Consider the following 19,920-nt stretch of genomic DNA (forward strand, 5'->3'; position numbering starts at 1 on the left):
AGAAGTGCATGTTTTGTTGTAATATGTAGCCATTAAAAAGACAATTCACAAGTAAGTATGCACCTCCTATTTTATGATGGTATTCCTGTGGGAATTAATTCTTCTCCAGTGTTTTGGTGCTACACAACCAAGCTGTTAATTGCTTTTTTAAAAAAAGAAGGTATCTCCTGATTTGTATTTCAAGTCAGTCATTTTGAAAGAATTGCCATTCTGATACACATCCAAGGTTTACCCAGTTACAGTGAGCAGAAAGGAAGGAGGCAACAACAACAATGGCTGCCTCTATTTCCCTGTCCCTTTAAACTTGCTCAGGTGACATCCCTGTCCAGCCACTAGCACTTAATTCGGTGTCACTAAATAACAACCACTTCCATCACAGGATCTCAAAGATTCTTCAGTTTTCCATTTGGCGGTGCCATACATCATCATGAGTTGTGCTTAAATTGTAGCTTCTGAGTTTTCTTCTTGTTTTGGAAAGAATTGCTAAGATAGCTGCTATATTACTGTATAACTAATCTTTTTTTGTTTTCCTTTGTTTCTTTTCTTTCTTTTCTTTTTACTCTTCCTGTAGCATTATGTTGATTTATGTTCTGTCTCTGCTTTGGCTCAGTTTCCCTACCTCTCCATTTAGAGTTTCTTGTGTGTTCTCGCATTTGCCCCGCTCCCAATGTCCCCTGTCTCATCGAAGCTAACTCTACAGCACATGAAATTTGCATATTATTATTTCTATTCTTTAAATTATGGGAGCTAATCTTTCTGCTCCCATAGATGAGGTTTGAACAGAGTTCCGTGTTCTGAAGCATTGTACCTGTTGGTTTAACATGTCCGTCCAGTGGTGAAGAACAACGTAACCTGTGTTTGCATGCTGTACATCCCTGCTGGTCCTTGTAATATGAAGTGAGGTTCATATTATTATGCCTTGTGTGCTTCCAGTTACTTAATGGTACATGTAATCTGCAAACAGGCTTGCATGTTTGCTAATTACTGAAAGCCAAATTCAGTGGCCACCAACCCTCCCAATATCCTTTTGCTGTCAACACCTTTTATCCTCAGTTGCAGCCATAAATTGGCATCTTGTAGCTTTTGAGGACAGAGATCTTCTAGACTCTGCACTTACCTTTGGGGGAGATGGATGGCACAAGGAATGGTGAGCAAACTGACCCTGCTCCCTTTTAGAATCATCAATTGGCTCCTTGTTTAGTAGTCTTAGCCTACTCTCCAGTTGATTTATTGTTTCGTTCATTCGTTGCAGTTCTTTTCCCTGTGGCTTTATAATGTGAGTTGAATTGGGAGGGGTGGGAAAGGATGCTTAGATAATTCGGTACATCCGGCATTGGCTTTGCGTAGTAGCTTTGATAGGTTCTACAGAAAGAAAAAAATCAAGGGTTTCCAAAAAACATTCCCAGTCATCCAGCTGCAAATGGAGCATTATGAGATCCTATCCAGGTATTATAAAAGCATTAAATGGACACAGGCAGATTAATGTTTGTCAATACCAGAGTTTATTTAAAACTTCCTTTGGTGCTTGTGTCAAATAGAGGTTTCTTTTTTTAAAAAAGTAGTAGTGGAAAGAGAGGCATTTTGTTCATTAGCAAGATGCCTCGGGGACAAATATTTATAGTGTGTATAGCCTCAAATTGATATTGGGGATGCCTCTTCTCCTGCTTTTCACCCCATTGTGCAGACGTCTTCCCGGTTATTGGTACGTCCTACCAGCTCAGAGACTCCCAGCGCAGCCGAACTTGTCAGTGCAATAGAGGAGCTTGTGAAGAGTAAAATGGTGAGTCTGGTTTGTTTGATGGCATGTTTTCCTTCCTTTTGGGGGGAACCCTAGAGGCCCTCAATACGTTGTTGGACCACAACTCTCATCATCCCCAACCATATTAGCTGGGCCTGATGAGAGCGTGATTCCCACAATATGCGGAAGGCTATGGATTCCTCAGCTGAGGTCCAGCTCCGAGGGCCTTCTGGCTGTTCCCTCACTGTGAGAAGAGAAGTTACAGGGAACTAGGCAGAGGGCCTTCTTGGTAGTGGCACCCACCCTGTGGACTGCCCTCCCGTCAGATGTCAAGGAAATAAACAGCTGTCTGACTTTTAGAAGACATCTGAAGGCAGCCCTGTTTAGGGAAGTTTTTAATGTCTGATGTTTTATTGTATTTTAAATATTTTGTTGGAAGCCGGCCAGAGTGGCTGGGGAAACCCAGCCAGATGGGCGAGGTAAAAATTTATTATTATTATTATTATTATTATTATTATTATTATTATTATCCCTGTTTAGAGCAGGGTGGAATCCTGTCAAAACATGTGGCTCTAAGAGCCATACTGGGGAATCAGACCAGAAGTCTCCCCTGTTGTTTTGTGTCCAAGTATCTGGTATTCAGTGGTACACTACTTCTGAACATGAAGATTCATTTAGCTCTGAGAGCCAGTCCAGATTACAGTCACCTAAGCTAGCAGCTGTCGCCACTTATCGTGGTAGTAAACTTCACAAGATAAGGAACTTGTTTCATTTATCCAGGCTTCAGCTTTGATTGCTGGTATCAGGGCCCTTCCTGGAACCCTGGACTTAGGCACAGTTAGCCTGTGTTGGTGTGGACCTGAAAGGAAACTGCTTGCTGGGTGCAGCAAGGAGGGCTGCAGGAGGACCTCTGGTGCCTGCAAATGGCCACACACATTGCAACACATCTTGCCACTGTTTAATTGCACCAGGGAAGGAGAGAGTTGTGAATACCCGTACACAGTTGACAAAGGTGTTAGAATAATAAATGATCAACATGTTCTTAAAATAGATAAAAGTACAGCATGTAAACGGCGTTTCCGTGTGCTGCGCTGGTGCTGGCTCGCCAGAGCAGCTTCGTCACGCTGGCCACGTGACCCGGAAGTGTCTCCGGACAGCGCTGGCCCCCGGCCTCTTAAGTGAGATGGGCGCACAACCCTAGAGTCGGACACGACTGGCCCGTACAGCCAGCATTTTTTACAGCATGTGTATGTGAAATAGATTGTGTTGATGGTGTTGCCCCAATCTCACTTGTTTATCGTTTTCCTCTTAGGCTCTGGAGGATCGTCCAAGCTCACTGATGGTGGACCAGGGAGACAGCAGCAGCCCATCATTCAATCCATCAGACAACTCACTTCTCTCCTCCTCTTCGCCCATAGATGAGATGGAAGAGCGGAAGTCCAGCTCTTTAAAAAGGCGACAGTAAGACTAGCCCACCAATCCCTTTCCCTTATATGCTTAAGAAGAGCATCTGTCCTTTGCCTTCTGTGTTGTAAAATCTGTGTTATTGTAGACATTAGTTTCTACCTCTTTTGTTCAGCGAGTTACGACTTTGATTATTTCAACTGTTGGAGGATTTTGCCAGAAAGCCAGCTAAATTGCAATAATTTCCCCTATCTAGCACATTAGCCCCCAGTCTTGTGCTTGTAATGCTTTTAAAAACTTAGCAGGAAAGTTGAGAGTCTCAGAAACATAAAATGTTTACTTTGGGGGGCTCTTCAGTTCTCACAAATGGTAGCTGCAACAACCAGTAAGGCCTTTAACAGTGCCACTTTGTGGAATGTTGATTATATTAAATCCACTTGGCATGTACACTTCAAATTTCAGTATGAGGAACATTAGTACTTTTTAACTATTCTTGAAATAGATATATTTTTTTAAAAAATCTCATGTTGCTTAGTCACACCATCTTTTACCACAGTATTCCCTACTGTTGTCACATTATTTGCATGCATAGAAATTGTTCATATCGCAAAACGCCACCCTTAACTATTCTCACTTTTCGTAACTTTGCAGCTATGTTCTACAGGAATTAGTGGAGACGGAGAGAGATTATGTGAGAGATCTTGGTTACGTAGTAGAGGTATGTCTTTTTAAAATCAGTGTGCTGCTTACAGTCCGATCAGAAACACAAACTTCAGAAGGGTAAAGAGGAAAGCGCCATTCCTCTCCACCGAACACCTTTGGAGGATGCTATCAGCAATGCTTGGAGAAATCTACTTTGTCACCTGTTATATTAGTCCCTTTTTAGCTAGTTATGAACTAGGTTAAGATTTGTAATTACTAGACAACAGTTTCCAGTGTTATGGATGAGCTAGCAATAATTCCCTATGCAAAATATCTTTGAGAAGGCGCTTTTTACAAGCTGCCAACTTAACTGCATATGGACAGCTGAAAATGTAAATTCTGAATCCTGGCTGTAATTAGTTTCCATTCCAGCACGAGATCAGGACCGCCTGCTGTTTCTTGGCTCTTCTGTAAAATAAGCTGTTGAATCTTTAAGACCGGCTTGGTAATATATTTGCAGTGAATATGTTCAGCCCTTGTGCAGGAATGTAGGCAATGGAATGGCTGGCAATATTTCAGTTTTAGAACGGACAGCTGGAACACCTTTTAATAAACAAGCCTCTTAATAGATTTAGGAACAACCTCTGAACGTGGCAGCAAATTAAACAAGTACAATAGATGTACTTTAAAAATGGATTCAATTAGATTGCTTTGAGTTGCTGCTTCAGTTGTCCTGAATTTATGATCTGGAAAGAATCAGAAGTGTGGGATCACAGGGCTCTCTAGGCTGAGTTACAAATTGTATTGAGTACCCCAGCTTCTGTGTTCCAAATGGCGTTCATTCGTGCAACCTAATTGAGCAGATTGTTGCCCACACCAGGGCTGCTCTACATATAGGGCTTCTTCGGGCTCTTTATAGCACAGTAGACAATTTGTATGCTTGCATTCCTTGCACTAGCGGATCTGCTTGCTCCCGCAAAGGCTTGTTTCAGGCTATTAAATCCCCCTACGCAATAATATACATGGGTCCATGACCAAACAGAAAGCAGTTTGTATAAACTGGATGGTATGTGTAGTGAATCGTTAGCTGTTGTTGGAACGTGTGCAAATACACTCGTGGAAGTAGCTGTTGGTTCTGCGCGTATATTATTCTAGTTCACAACTACCGTATTTTTCCATGTATAACACGCCCCTGTGTATAAGATGCCCCCTATTTTGGGGGACTCCAATTTAAGAAAATGGGGGGAGATGGCCTGAAGTTGTTGAGCTTTTTTGAGTGCCCAGGAGGTTTCCTGCTTTTTTGGGGGAAGGGAGTGCCCAGGGTTGTTAGACTTCTTTTTGCTGAAAATCACTCACCCCAAAACCACTTGCCACAGCCACCAATCACACACATAGTCACCGCTGACAAGCGGCTGCAAACAATCGCCCATCTCCCATCTGCACTATCCGTGTATAAGACGACCCCTGATTTTGAACATCATTTTATAGTAAAAAAAATTCCTGGTCTTATACATGGAAATGTACGGTCATTTGTGGAAGACTTCAATATTGTTGGCTAGTCCAAAGTAACTGTGAAAGCTCTATACCGGAGAGCTACATTGGGAATGTAGTTAGTTTCCATTTACTGAAAATAATACTTTCACAGATTTTGGAACGCAGAGATTTTAGAATGCAGAAATAATAAAATCTAGCATACGGAAGGGCACTTTAACTAAATTATATAATTTGGTATTTGAATGATTGGTGTGAATAATTGCATTATAAATTGGTATTGTTATAATGAGGCCAATAATAATTGGACTGTAATTAAAAACTAATAAAAAAATATTATAAAAAAAGAAAATAATACTTGCACACATATCACACAAACTGGCCCCCAGTAACGCACAATGAGTCTCCATAAGTCTGGATCCAGCATGAATTTGCTGTCAAGATTAGATATTTTCCTTTTGCCTTTGTGAGCTGCTTTTCCCACAGACTTGGCCCCATGAGTTGATGTGTCAAGCCAGATAAGGAGCAATGTAACATTATACATAAAGCACGCAAACTGATAATATGAAAAAGAGTAAATCAGGATTTGTTACGAGTTTCAGTACTTACGTGACCACAATGTGGAAGCATGTTGGAAAAGCATTTTCAACTACGCGGTTGCAAAAATGTTTGGCTTCCAATTGGGCCTCTTGTGTTTTTTGTGATCTAAATAAGGGCATGGCTTATGGCAGGTGTGGGCAGAAGACCACTGGCCAACCCTGATGGTTGTTGATCCTATCCTGCGAGGCATTTCTTAAACAAGAGTTCGTACTCAGAATCAATGAATGCATATTAGTTATGCCATTAGCACTTCATCCTAAATACAGTGGTACCTCGTGTTACGTACTTACTCCGCTCTGGAGGTCCGTTTGTAACAGGAGGCACGTTTTCTCTAACGGCACTTCCTGCTGCTGCCGTGCCACCGGAGCACGACTTCTGCTTGCATCCCGGGGCAAAGTTCGCAACAAGGGGCATCTACTTCCGGGTTAGCGGAGTGTGTGACCCACAGCATTCATAAGGGGGATGGTACATAACACGGTACCACTATATGTACTTTCAGCCACCCCGATAGATAGATAGATAGATAGATAGATAGATAGATAGATAGATAGATATTATTAAAAACACATCAGCCAGCAGGGGGATTTTGGGGGATGGGGGAAGAATGATAGAGGGCCCAAGATGATACTCAGCAGTTTGCAATGTTAAAAGTAATAAAAAGGTGAACAGCGGCGCTCATGTCCATTTTTCTTACTAACTTATTCCAGGGTTACATGGCACTCATGAAAGAAGATGGTGTTCCGGACGACATGAAAGGGAAAGACAAAATTGTGTTTGGCAACATTCATCAAATATATGACTGGCACAGAGAGTATGTATGTTTTTGTTTTTGTTCATAACTGGTTTTCTTTCTGGTTCTCATCTCGCATAACCAGCTGAAGAAGTGGACAAAAACCACCCCAAGCAGCATAAAAATATTATACTGGAAAAATTCAGTCGAGCATGTTGTAAAGATTGACATAGAACCATAGAATTGTAGAGTTGGAAGGGTCCCTGAGGGTCACCTAGTCCAGCCCCCTGCAATGCAGGGATCTCAACTAGATGATATATGACAGGTGGCCATCCAACCTTTGCTTAAATATCTCCAGCGAAGGAGAGTCCACCACCTTTCATGGGAATTGGTTCCATTGTCAAACAGCTTGTACTGTCAAGAAACGTCTTCCTGCTGTTTAGTTGGAATTTCATTTCTTGTAACTTGCATCCATTGGTTCACTTGTGCTTTTTGTAATGAACGGATACTGTTGGAAGGCCATTCCTGGATATGCATCTGGTGCCCAGTTTATTTCAGTAGAAAGAAATTACTTTGGTTTTTACCACTTGGGGGCAGTTTCCAATTTACAGCATGCCACAGGTGGAATTATAAGCCAGTTATTTCCAGCACTAAGGTGGTTTAGCTGTGCCTTGTTTCAGATGGAAGTCTGACCTCTATATTGCAGTTTGTTTCTTAACATTTGGACATGTCTGGTACCTAAGGATGGAGCCTAGTCCTAGTTGTTCTAATAACAGGGATGCCCTTGATTTAATATAACTTTGTGGCTCAAGAACATGGTCTCAGCTGAAAGTTTCAGATCCCTTCATTTCACAATTGTGCACAGTCTGCCATAAGATGAGATCTTAGATTTTGGTTCTGTTCTATCTGAGCAGCAATTGCTCCTAGTGTCTGGGAGTCTTATATTTGGAAAGTCTACAGACAAGAATAACTGTCTGGTGAACTATTTGGACTATTGCAAGACATTTCTGAATGGATTCATTTATCTCTGCAGAATCTGTGGATGGAAGGCCTACATTGCAAACATTGTTAGGGCCCCGCAAATGGCCTTCTGTGTGTTCTATCCCTTTAGTATCTCTACGAACGAGTGGTGGCAACTACATAATTGACAGACCTTGGATTTGAGCCAGTTCCTCAACTGCTAGTGCAGGTTCATGTAACATGATTCATCTACACTGGAATTTCCCTTATCCCTAGATAAAGATAAATTTGCTTTTGCTCAAGTTTGGAAGTAACATGAGTGCATTGACATGCACCTCTACACACCGTGTTCACTACTCAGCTATTTGCCATTGTGATGAAGAGGACATGGCATATGTGTTAGTTGAGCTCCGATTCAGAGGAATCCCAAGTTAGGGCAAAGCTTCCTTGCTGTTGCTTGTTAACTTTCATTTTGAAGAAACCCTACATTTTCCCCAGATGTTCTTCGCCTGGGCTCAGAATTGTCCCAGCCACACAGTCAAACCAAGTGGCTGTTTGAGGCAATTATAATTTTAAGGGAACTTACTCAGCAGTGTCCAAGCTGAGAAGGCCACCCTGGGATTTCTTGCAGCATTTAAGAGGTTGCCGGGCTGGACATAACACTAGGGTGATGTGATATGGCTGCTGGCAAATGACAAAAGTGTCTTGTCTTCAGCCAATCCATTGGTGCGTCTTCCACAAGCCTTTCTATTTCCGAAAGTGGATGCCTCCCACAGAGGAAATGCAACCAAACTGTTGTCTGCTGTTGAATCAGTTGCCTGTTGCCACAATGAGGCTAATAATAAATATATTTTTGTACTGCTCAGTTTCTTTTTAGGAGAATTAGAGAAGTGCCTTGAGGATCCAGAAAAATTGGGATCACTTTTTGTTAAACATGTAAGTATGTTCCTCCTCTCCATTGCATATATAGAAGCCGCGTTGATCATAGATCTGGATATTTGACAACATACAAGCAGCCCTTATATCTTCACCCATGTATTCTCCATTCTGTGCCTTTTTTAAAAAAAATGCATGAACTTACTTTGCTTTGCTTCTTTGCCTTCCAAAATGCTTAGTTAGAGTGGTAGGAATAGTAAACTTGGGGGAGATATAAAGAAATTATGCACAGAACAAATTCCAGCACTAACACCTTCCGTTCTTTCTTAAATGTGTAGGCAGTGACAGAACATGCAATCTGTTACACTCTCACTTAGTTTCCTGATTTTTCTACTTAGCCAGACTTTTGTGGCTTTCCATATGTACAACGAATCTGAAATATGCTCTTAAAGAACAGAGGTTATTTCTTCACTTCTTTATTTGGACCATGACACATTTCCTCATGGTGGGGGTGGGAGTCTCCTCAAGAAGATCAGCCACACTTCCTGAAAGATGGAGTTGTTCATTACTGTCATTTTAGCCCTGCAGAGCACACAGCCAGAGAGAAGTGTTGGATCTTGCTTTGACTCAAAGTGTGCCCTAGAATGCCCACAACCTTAGAGTACGCTCCAGAATTCTTTGCAATATAAGGAGGGTTCATGACTGGCTCTGACAGTTCCTTGGCAGTGGGAAGCAGTCCCTGAGGGCACAAAGTTTTGGAGCAGCTGCTCTCATGCACAAGCCTGCATAACAAATGGATTTATTAATTTGGGGGCAGCAGGGAGGATATGCCTTGACAGTAACGTGGGTCATAATCCTCTGCCAAATGTCTCTGGGCACAAAGTGTAGACTTGAGGTGAACATAGATATGACCACCAGCAGGCTAATTGTGTAAAAGGTGCTCTCCTTCAGTTGCAGTTATCATTGTTGGCTGTGTTCGTGTACGGCAGTCATGGGGAACCTCTCAAGCTCCTGCTGTTGCTGAACTGCAATGGCCATCACCTCTGAGCATTGCCCATGCTTTCTTGGACTGATGGGAAGTGTCGTTCAGCAACATCTGAAGAGCCAGAAGTTCCCCACACTTGATTTATCCAAGCACTTGTGAGCATATGCAAGGAAGAGAGTAGGTGAGACAGTATGGAAAATGCAATATCTTACATGGACCATTATATTCCTGTAGAATATGGTAGCTTTTGTTCTAATGATCTGTGCTGTTCTGGTCCGTGCCGAGTATGCTTTACGTTTTCATGAAATACAACATCCTTGTTCTTTTCCCTCTGCTCCAGGAGAGAAGATTGCACATGTACATAGTTTACTGCCAAAACAAACCAAAGTCTGAGCATATTGTCTCGGAATACATTGATACTTTTTTTGAGGTAAGTGCCAAAGGCAGGGGAGAAGGGAGTTGGCCGTCTCTTTCTGGACAGAAGAAATATACTCATAATCTTTCCCAAAAATTCTTGTTCTTTGCAGTCTCTGAGACATTATCTCTCTCAGGATCTGTGGCTGAGATCGAAATTAGTTTATTGTTACCAAATGAATAAACTCTCTCTCCACCCCCTCAATCCCCATTTAGCTCTAGGGTTTAATAACTCTGTACATCAAATTCCGCTTCAAGGTGAATTACAGCATGGAATCGTGTGTTTTTTGTGATTTTACCATACAATACTTGTGAGACATCAGGAAGCTGAGTGACATCGACTCGTTTAACTGGATCTTAAGATGTTGTCATAGCAACCTGAATTCAAATCACTAGCTGCTTTCACATACCAGGCCAAAGACATTGAAATGAGGGGGAAAGTTTAAACCATTGTTTCCCAAGCTTGGGTCTCTTGCTGTTTTTGGATGGTGCTCCCATTATCCCTAGCTAGCAGGACTAGTGGTCGGGGATGATGGGAATTGTAGTTCAAAAACAGCTGGAGACCTAAGTTTGGGAAAACACTGGTTTAAATGAAGAGTAATAGAGACTACTACTTATTCAGATGTGGCTAAATCTCTGTTTACGGTGTTGATTCTGTCAGCTTGAAGGTACAAGCAAGGATAGGTGTTGGTCCCTAGATATGTATGAACACATGATGCCTCTGTATTGACTGAGCATCAGGTGTTAATAGAAGACTACTTTTAGCCCAACAGACAATCCAAGGGAATAGTTTACTTATGCATCCTTCTTTTGCCAGCCAATCAAAGCCTGGAAAATTAAATAGGGCCAAAGTGAGTCTTTCTTGTTCCCAAGCTGGCGTGAGGTTGCTGCCACCATCATCTCCCTTTCCTATTAAAGTTTAAGCCCCCAGGTTATTAAAATGTAAGCCCCCCAGGTTTGGCATCCATAGATGGTCTGGCTGTGTGTAACTAAGAATAACTGTCGTCCTTTAACAGGAGGGATGATAGGCCCAGACAGGATAAAGGGGATGAGACTCAATAGATTTCTTTGGGATATGGATAGAATGAAGTCAGGGAAGACTTGAGCCCTACTGAAAAGCAAACTTCTGTTTTTTTAACAGTTCATTTTGCTAAGTAAATTAGAGAGTTAATCTAAGCAAAGCTGTTAGGAATCCTGAAGGGAAATCTGTATGACAGTAGATGTCAAAACTAGCCTTCTTGATGATACTGCCTCTCAAAAGAGAGAGTTACAGGATCTGCTCTGAACTTTTATTTTACTACTACTAGGACCTGAAGCAACGTTTGGGTCACCGACTTCAGCTCACCGACTTGCTGATAAAACCAGTGCAAAGAATTATGAAATACCAATTGCTACTAAAGGTAAGGCACTTTGAATGCTCTCGGTTGGGGTTTTTATTGTTGTATAGCATTTGGAACATTTAAAAAAAAAAAAGATTGCTTTGCATATTATAGATATAGGCAGATATTTCTCAGAAAGTACCCACAAATGTGCTTTGTTTTTGTTGGAACACTGTGTGTCTGCTAAGGTAGTTTACATAAGTATGCATCAGGAAATAGTAAATAACTAGTGTTAATTCTGATCTGAAAATGTTTCATTTCCTCTGTTTGCCAATTTCAGAGAAAGCAGAGCCCTTTGTGGGGATTTAGCTACTTGTGAATAAAAGAACATTTGTTTTGTTAGATTTCTTACCTCCCTTATAACATATGGTTACAACCATAAAATACACAACCTAAAGCACTTCCCCGTATAAAACAAAAACACAGTAAATATGCAAAACAATTTGAAGGACAGCCAGGAAACACACTTTCTTTTTACTGTTTGATTTCTTCACCTAAGCATTTTATTTCTGATATGCTGTACATCAGGGCTTCCCAGAAGTCCCAAAATGGGATGGTAGATAAATGCACATTTTATTATCATCAGCAGTTTCTGATCATCAGGACTGCCCAATATATATGCATACACATACATATATAATTTTAATGGAAGATGTCAACTCATAGTTCTTTCTTTTTCTTTGCAGGACTTCCTTAAGTACTCCAAAAAAGCTAATCTTGATACAGCAGAATTAGAGGTACTTAGAAATACTGTTTTCTTAAATACTTATGCCAGCATCAAGACAGCTGTTGTAGCAGAATTATAGCACTCTTTCTGTATCTGTCTGCAGTCTGTGGACCTCCTTCACACAGATTGTCCTGTTTTTGTTTTTCCACATTGCATTTATTCTGGAATTAATGGTTAAAGCAGCAGGTCCATCACTTTGGGAAAATTCGCCATGGAGATTACAGGAAGGGGCAGGGTGTTCCCAGAAGCAGTCTCCCAACAAATTTTATTGTATAGCCTGCCTCTTTGATATCTGCAATCAATCTTGGTAGTGGCACCTAAGAGAATCTGAAAAGAATAACTAAAAGGCATTGCACAGTTGACTGTTCTAATCTCTCTCTCTTTCTTGATTCAATAGAGGGCTGTAGATGTAATGTGTATAGTCCCAAAACGGTGCAACGACATGATGAATGTTGGTCGTTTACAAGGATTTGATGTAAGTCCTTCCTTGGGTTTGGGCATCTTTTTCTTCACAAACAGCATACTTCCATTACAATCTGCTTTCGAGTCACCTGGAAGCATTTTAAGAATAAGTGCATGCAGTGGCGTAGCGTGGGTTGTCAGCACCCGGGGCAAGGCAAGTAATTTGCGCCCCCTAACCCGTGGATTTGCGTCCCCTAACCCTAACCCCCAGATGTTGCGCCCGGTGCGGCCGGCCCCCCCTGCACCCCCCACGCTACGCCACTGAGTGCATGTACTCTTAACATTTGGACTTGTTTCAGCTTCAAATTTACTCCTAAAATCCAATTAAAGTGCCTTTTTCTTGTTAGAGGTTGAAAACAGACCATAGGGAAGTAGCCTTCTCGCTCGCTTGCCCCTACTAGGTCCCTGAACTGTAATGCTGGCAGGAGGGCAAAGCATGAGGATAGGAATAGTACAGGGAACCGTGCCCCTGTAGGCTTGCACCCAAACTTAGAACTCATGGCCTCTTGTCCCTGCTCTTTCATCCTCCTAGAGCACCTGGGCTGGATCTACACTGATCTGGAAAATGCTATTTTAAAAATGCTATTAAAAAAATAGCTCCCAGTGCAATTTCCCATTGGCAACACATCGCTACTCTACAGCTCCCTCTGATGTTACATTTTTATAACACATTTTAACGTTATAACTCACCAATGTAGATTAGTCCCTGTGCTCATCTGACATACGCATGTTGAATGTCACAGTTCTTTGAACAAGAGCCAGTATATAATGTGCAGAGATAATGCAGTGAGGCCGAATTCACATGGTTGTTATGTAATAATGGCTCAGATGATATACATCAGGTGGAAGTAAGGCATAGCTGTCAACTTTTCCCTTTTCTTGCAAGGAATCCTATTTGGAATAAGGGAATTTCCCTTTAAAAACGGGGGAAAGTTGACAGCTATGGAGGTAAGGAGCTGCATTCCTGAACCCCACTAAATTGTACATTTGCTAACGGGTGGGGCTGCTTGGTTGTGACATTTCAAGATGTGTCCCAAAGGAAGTGTGCACACAACCCATGATCACGTGGAATAGGAAAAGGCTTCCTGATGACCATGAGAGATTGTGTGGTTTTCTTTCTATAACCTTAACTGTATTGATCCCACTATTTCTGCCATTTTGTTGTTGTTTTTAATCAGACACATGCCCCTTTGGATTCCCATCTTCAGTCTTCTACAGGCTACAGTCCTTCGGGGGTAAATTTAGCAGAGCACCATAATAATGTAGATATAGTTTGAATCGGAGAGCAGCACTAATTCTCAGTAACGTAGCCATGTGGAATGCAAAAACGTTGTTAGCCATACTTTCTTGGGTAATGTAACTACTTGTTTCAGCTGGAACTGGATCCAGCAATGGGGCAAGTTGATCCTGTGCTCCTCAGAGAGGAAGGAATAACAAGTAGTTAACCCAATTAACTCTAATTGCAAGAACGGTTGAGCATATCTTCCAACAAATTAGAGGTATTGCCTCTCAAATAACCCAATTATCCAAAGAGGTCCACAGTTTATTAGTTAATAACAAGCAGGCATTAACAGAACACCATAATACCAAAGTGAACTGGCGACAACAAGAGCAGACCCCTAAGCTCAGCACAGAACGCGCAGAGGCTCTTAAAACAAACTCTTCTTATTTAATCTTCCAACCAAAAAAGATCTGCATGACAATTTGTGGAAGGCCAGATCAAACTCCTAACTGGAAAGGTGCCCGGCGTTCCAAACGACATTCATCAGACTTGTTTCAGCTGATGGACTAAAAAGGGTTGACTCAACTTGTTCGGGCCTCTCTTTTTTAGGGTAAAATTGTTGCCCAGGGTAAGCTGTTGCTGCAAGATACGTTCATGGTTACAGATCAGGAAACGGGACTCTTGCCACGTTGCAAAGAAAGGCGGGTGTTCCTGTTTGAACAGATTGTTATATTCAGTGAGCCACTAGATAAAAAGAAAGGCTTCTCAACGCCAGGATTCTTATTTAAAAACAGTATCAAGGTAAGTCTTCTGCATATGTCTTTTTTTTTAGTTATGCAGTAGGCTGGAGGGTTCAATTCCATTTTGACAACAGTTTCTAATCCAACTGTGCTCATAGTCTCTTTAAAGGGGTGTGTGGGTGTGTCCCCCCCCCTTCCTCTGGGATTAATCTCCTGATTCTGCAAAAACCACTGGGAAAGGGTTTATTTCAAAGCTTAGTGAAAATATATCAATGATCAGGAGGTGAACGGCTAGCTAAGCTCTTAACCACCACCATGAAGATTTTTCATTCCACCAACCCTTCCTTATCTTTTCTCTCATTTTCCACAACTTTGCCCTAGTTTGCCATAGTTTATGTTTCTTTCGCATGTGGTTGGTAGTATTGGTTTTAAAAATTATTAAACCTCACGAAATGTAACTCCTATCATAAAACAAAAGACAAAAACTAAAAACCAACAGTAAATGGAATCCCTTTAAATGCCAGGCCAAACAAGAAAGTCTTAACTTAGCCGTGAAAGGTTTTAGTGTTGACACCAGTCAAGCTTCTCTAGGAAGGGTATTTCAGAATCAGGGCACCACCACAACAGAGGCCCTTTCCTTTGTGTAAGAATAGCTACATACGATCATTGGAGAGATGTGGGTGGCGCTGTGGGTTAAACCACAGAGCCTAGGACTTGCCGATCAGAAGGTCAGTGGTTCAAATCCCCGCACCCCTTCCGTTTCTCCTGCCGCTTCGCTGAAGGGGTGCTGCGCAGCTTTCCCTCTCCAGCTTTCCCTGAGGAGCACCTCTCCAGCGAAGCGAAGCCAGGAGAGCAAGAGGGATCGGTGCGCACCGATCCCTCTTGCTCTCCTGGCTTCAGCGAAAGCAACGCGAAGCCTCCAGAGCACAGTGGGAGCGCTCCCTCAAGTGCCTCCCTCAAATGACTGGGTTTTAGGAAATGGTTTTTGGAGAAATCAAGTGAATTACAAAGCAGGAATTAACTTCTGTTGCCTACTTTGGCTGCAGCACAAATGCTTATTATAGCCAGAAATTGGAAATACTTGGAGCAAACCAACCAAAAGGCCTGGAACACAGTCAGGTGTGGTTTCTCTTAATTATGGGGGAAATTGCAAAATGCAGTTGATTAGGAGTCAAATTTTAAAAAACTATTTCTCATGTGTCTGGCAAAGCTTTATAAGTTAATAATATCAAAACTGTTCCAATCAGGTATGCCAGCATTTAGAATGCTGGACCACCCCATAGTAAGTCTGGAAATTGTAGATGGTGTCTTGTGAACGATGTGCCTCTTCTAAGAACCTGTCTAATGACATAAAGAATTTTATTGATTTATGGCAACATAACATTGCTCAACCCCATACGTCAACTGCAAATGATTGTTGTACTTCCTTTACCTGTTTTCTGTGCTGGTGTGCTTTTCCAAACCCCATTTTATTCATGCACATTCCCACTGTTCATCTTTTAATATCAGATATAAGTCAATATCTATGTTTATATTGAAACTCCATGAAGGTTTACTCCGTGAAGCAGTGTGCCCTCCTCCCCTTTGTGTGTCCATAGCACACATATTGTGATCAGGCCCCTTGACCTCCCCGCCTTTTTCAGTATGATTCACTTTTATCTCACCATACTTGGAAGCTGTAAATGTGCGTTTTCCCACCAGGTGGCCTCAACAACTCACTTCGCAAACTGGATGTGAAGATGCTGTATTCTTTATTGGCTCATCTGTTGGAATGACTTCCCGAGTTTGATTTCTGGGTTGTTTGTTCACACTTGAGTCAAGATCCCAAGCTGTACTTGGTCGCTCCAAAAATTGCTGCAGAGAGCTCTTTAGTCTGTCAGCAAACGAACCTGGAATGGAATTTTATGAATCCCTCCCTTCCTCCGGGGAGCACAGAGCAGCAATTTATTCTCACCAGTGCCCTGTGACGGATGTTGGGTTGAAAGAAAAACGATTCAAACAAGGTCACCGCAGAGTGCTTCGTGACTGAGTGGGGACTTGATTCTAGGTTTGCCAAACCCAGCACTCTAGCCATTGCAGCACACTTAATGCAAAACTACTGTGTGTTTCAGCTGAGCTAAGAGGAGCAGGTGCTAGTTGGCAAGTGGCCTGTTGTTAAATGTTAACCTGAGATGAAAGTTGGACTGAAAGGGGTTGTTCATAGTCGCTGGCAGCATCTTGTATTGTTTTGTAGCTCAGCCTTGCAAAAGAGCCCACACAAGTTACTGGCCTGTGCAAAAAGTTATTAGTCTGCTAAGAGACTAAGAGACTAGATGTGGGTGGCACTGTGGGTTAAACCATGGAGCCTAGGGCTTGCCGATCAGAAGGTCGGCGGTTCGAATCCCTGTGACGGAGTGAGCTCCCGTTGCTCGGTCCCTGCTCCTGCCAACCTAGCAGTTCGAAAGCACATCAAACTGCAAGTAGATAAATAGGTACCGCTCCAGTGGGAAGGTAAACGGCGTTTCCGTGCACTGCTCTGGTTCACCAGAAGTGGCTTAGTCATGCTGGCCACATGACTGGCTCCCTCAGCCTATAGAGCAAGGTGAGCATGCAACCCCAGAGTCGTCCACAGCTGGACCTAACGGTCAGGGGTACCTTTACCTTTACCTTTAAGAGACTAGTAGCCTGTTATCTCCATGCTGGCCACAGACAGAGGAAAGTAAGCATGGAAATGCATGCTAGTTTTAAAAGTTGCCTTCTCCCAAGAGGACTGGTGGACTCCACTGTTTCCGTGCTGTCCATGGAAGAAAGAACTACCCTTTTTCTGCAGCCAGTACAAAAACCAAACAAGCTTGAACAGAAGGGATGACATGACCCCTCCCTCCTTTGCCATCATGCTCACTTACCTGCATGAATTTCATTGTCATCTACCAGGCAAGTTGTTAATTACAAGGCTGTTGTGATATCCTCCTCCTTTGACTGTCCCCTGCAACCAATTTCCCTGTTGCTGCATTCTGCAGCTTTGCTAACCTTTGAAATGGGGTCGAGGGTTCCCATGTTAAGGCCACCAGCCCACTTTTATGTTTCATACCAGAGTGACATGGGATGCCGTCATAGAGGAGCTGCTCCTACTTTGCTTGGGTAATGACAAATCTGTTGGGACACGTGGAATGCTGAGAATCAGAGGCACTGTCTCATTTGTTTGGTGTTGAGCACGACTGCTCCCTGGTTTAGCATTTTTTCTCATTGCTAGGTATATTTGAAGCCTTTCAAACAATTCCCCCTCATCACTAACAAAGTGGTCAGGTGTCAAAGCGCAAATGGCTTTTGCTGTGCCTTCCATAGCCAGTTGAGCAGGGGCAAGTCAGAAATTCCCTTGGCAAGTAGGGAGGGAAGTTTTTAGAAACTTAAGAGAAGGTGCGTTTTTCCTTCTTTGCTGTCAGGCTGTTGTTACGCAGTTTCGAATGATTAATATAGCACTGGCTGTCTAGGTAGGCTAGTGAAATTTGCTTGAGGACTTCAAATTAAGATAATTATTATCATGTAATAATAGTGGCCCAGCCACTCTGGGCGGCTCCCAAAAGAATATTAAAAACATGATAAAACCTCAAACTTTAAAAGCTTCGCTAAACAGGGCTGCCTTCAGAAGTCTTCCAAAAGTCAAATAGTTGTTTATTTCCTTGACATCTGATGGGAAGGTGTTCCACAGGGTGGGTGCCACTACCAAGAAGGCCCTCTGCCTGGTTCCCTGTAACCTCACTTCTAGCAGGGAGGGAACTGTCTGAAGGCCCTCGGAGCTGGACCTCAGTGTCTGGCCTGAACGATGGAGGTAGAGACACTCCTTCAGCTATACTAGGCCGAGGCCATTTAGGGCTTTAAAGGTCAGCACCAACACTTTGAATTGTGCTCGGAAATGTGCTGGGAGCCAGTGTAGGTCTTTCAGGACCGGTGTTATATGGTCTTGGCGGCCACTCCCAGTCACCAGTCTAGCTGCCGCATTCTGGATTAGTTGTTTGACGCTTTGTGTGGGCTGGGCTGCGAACAAAATGGACTAGAAATGAGTATTACATCCCCAACTCCAGTGCCAATAGGCTCTGGTGCAACAAGTTCTCCAATTGCTAGTGCCTTTTCTGGGGTCGCTTCTGGTTTTGGCTGTGTATAGTTGTGACCTGGTTGCACAGTGGTCTTTATTGGGAATTCCTCGACATGGGTGCTCCTGCTAAGTTACCACATGCCATCTGATCAAAAGTAGTAACAAAAGGATGAATTTGGCATTTTCTGAAAGCTTTTCCCTTTTTCTTTTTAATGAAGGTGAGTGGCCTGTGCTTGGAGGAAAACGTAGACAACGATCCCTGTAAATTTGCACTAACGTCAAGGGCAGGTGATGTTATGGAGACTTTTGTTTTGCATTCCACCAGTCCAGGAGTCCGCCAAATGTGGATCCACGAAATCAACCAAATCTTGGAAAACCAGCGTAATTTTCTAAATGGTAAAGTGAACTTCGTTTCTACTTCCGGTTTCCTTTGTCTTGCTATTTTAAAAGTTCCCCTCTATCATGGTTCTGTATTTTGAGTTAATTGATGGGGCTAATAATTTTGCTTTCCTTGTGAAAGCTTTTTGTCAGAGGCTTTAGTTCATTCCCAGTAACCTTCCATGCAGAATCACACTAAAGCTAAGTTTTTAAAAGCCATCTGTAATGGTGTGTCATGTCATTTTGCTTACCTTGCTTGTTAATTAATTACCGTATTTTTCACCCTATAGGACGCACCGTCCCATAAGGCGCACCTAGTTTTTTGGGGGAGAAATAAAGGGAAAAAATTATTTCCCCCCCAGGCGCGGGGCTGGGGCGGGGGAAGCCCGAGCTTCCCCCAGCCCCCAAACAGGCAGCTCTCTGCAAGCCGTGGGAGCCCAGCGCTGGCTCCCGCTGCTTGCGGAGAGGTCCATGAAGCTTGGACGCGCTGAGCTCAGCGCGCGCAGGCTTCAGCATGCAGGCAACTCTCCACAAGCAGCGGGAGCCCAACGCTGGGCTCCCGCTGCTTGCGGAGAGGTGCGCGAAGCCTGCATTCGCCCCATAGGACGCACACACATTTCCCCTTCATTTTGGGAGGGGAAAAAGTGCGTCCTATAGGGTGAAAAATATGGTGTATTTGAGAGTGGATGTCCAGCTTCCTTTTTTTAAGAACTTCTGCTAAATATCTTGTCCAGCCCTGACTTCCTCTTTTTAGCACAGATGACCTAAATAATGTCCCACAATTTATTCACTTTAAAATACCTAGATACCATTGTCTGATTTACAGATACATATTTCAGAAAATCCCATTTTTTCCATCCACCCAAAATTATTCACATGGTTGTTATAATCCCACTATTTCATATAAATAGATCATCAAAGCAAAAATAACCGATATGCTTTCACTTCGACATTCTTGGACAAAGAAGTTGTCCATAGTATGTCCATACTGTAATTCAGCAACTCACACAACGCATTGTTAATTTAATCACAGTTGTTTCATAAACAGTATTGTGTTCCTTTTCAAATACATCAGATTTTTTTGCTGCCATGAATATATT

General features: G+C 42.6%; 2 protein-coding genes across 11 annotated transcripts in view; one reads left to right on the forward strand and one right to left on the reverse strand.

Moving 5' to 3' along the window:
* TRIO (trio Rho guanine nucleotide exchange factor) overlaps positions 1-19,920 on the forward strand; it is a 284,165-nt gene that overhangs the window by 241,038 nt on the left and 23,207 nt on the right. For 6 of the 7 annotated variants that reach the window (XM_081206102.1, XM_081206097.1, XM_081206099.1 and 3 more), the window contains exons 37-47: positions 1,685-1,780; positions 3,051-3,199; positions 3,794-3,860; positions 6,583-6,686; positions 8,432-8,501; positions 9,767-9,856; positions 11,148-11,240; positions 11,906-11,956; positions 12,344-12,421; positions 14,240-14,431; positions 18,661-18,838. In XM_081206102.1, the coding sequence (XP_081062228.1) occupies positions 1,685-1,780; positions 3,051-3,199; positions 3,794-3,860; positions 6,583-6,686; positions 8,432-8,501; positions 9,767-9,856; positions 11,148-11,240; positions 11,906-11,956; positions 12,344-12,421; positions 14,240-14,431; positions 18,661-18,838 (1,168 nt within the window). Of the gene's footprint in view, positions 1-571; positions 1,654-1,684; positions 1,781-3,050; positions 3,200-3,793; positions 3,861-6,582; positions 6,687-8,431; positions 8,502-9,766; positions 9,857-11,147; positions 11,241-11,905; positions 11,957-12,343; positions 12,422-14,239; positions 14,432-18,660; positions 18,839-19,920 lie in introns of those variants that run through there. The other variant, XM_081206103.1, reaches the window with a different exon arrangement.
* LOC308593903 (uncharacterized protein) overlaps positions 12,362-19,920 on the reverse strand; it is a 57,042-nt gene continuing 49,483 nt past the window's right edge. Inside the window, exon 5 of one of the 4 annotated variants that reach the window (XM_081206701.1) lies at positions 12,362-12,497. The gene's annotated coding sequence lies outside the window, so the exon portion shown is untranslated. Of the gene's footprint in view, positions 12,498-15,206; positions 15,712-19,491; positions 19,585-19,920 lie in introns of those variants that run through there. The other 3 variants (XM_081206704.1, XM_081206703.1, XM_081206702.1) reach the window with 3 other exon arrangements.

This window comes from Podarcis bocagei (genome assembly GCF_964188305.1).
Source record: "Podarcis bocagei genome assembly, chromosome: 8".
Classification (NCBI taxonomy): domain Eukaryota; kingdom Metazoa; phylum Chordata; class Lepidosauria; order Squamata; family Lacertidae; genus Podarcis; species Podarcis bocagei.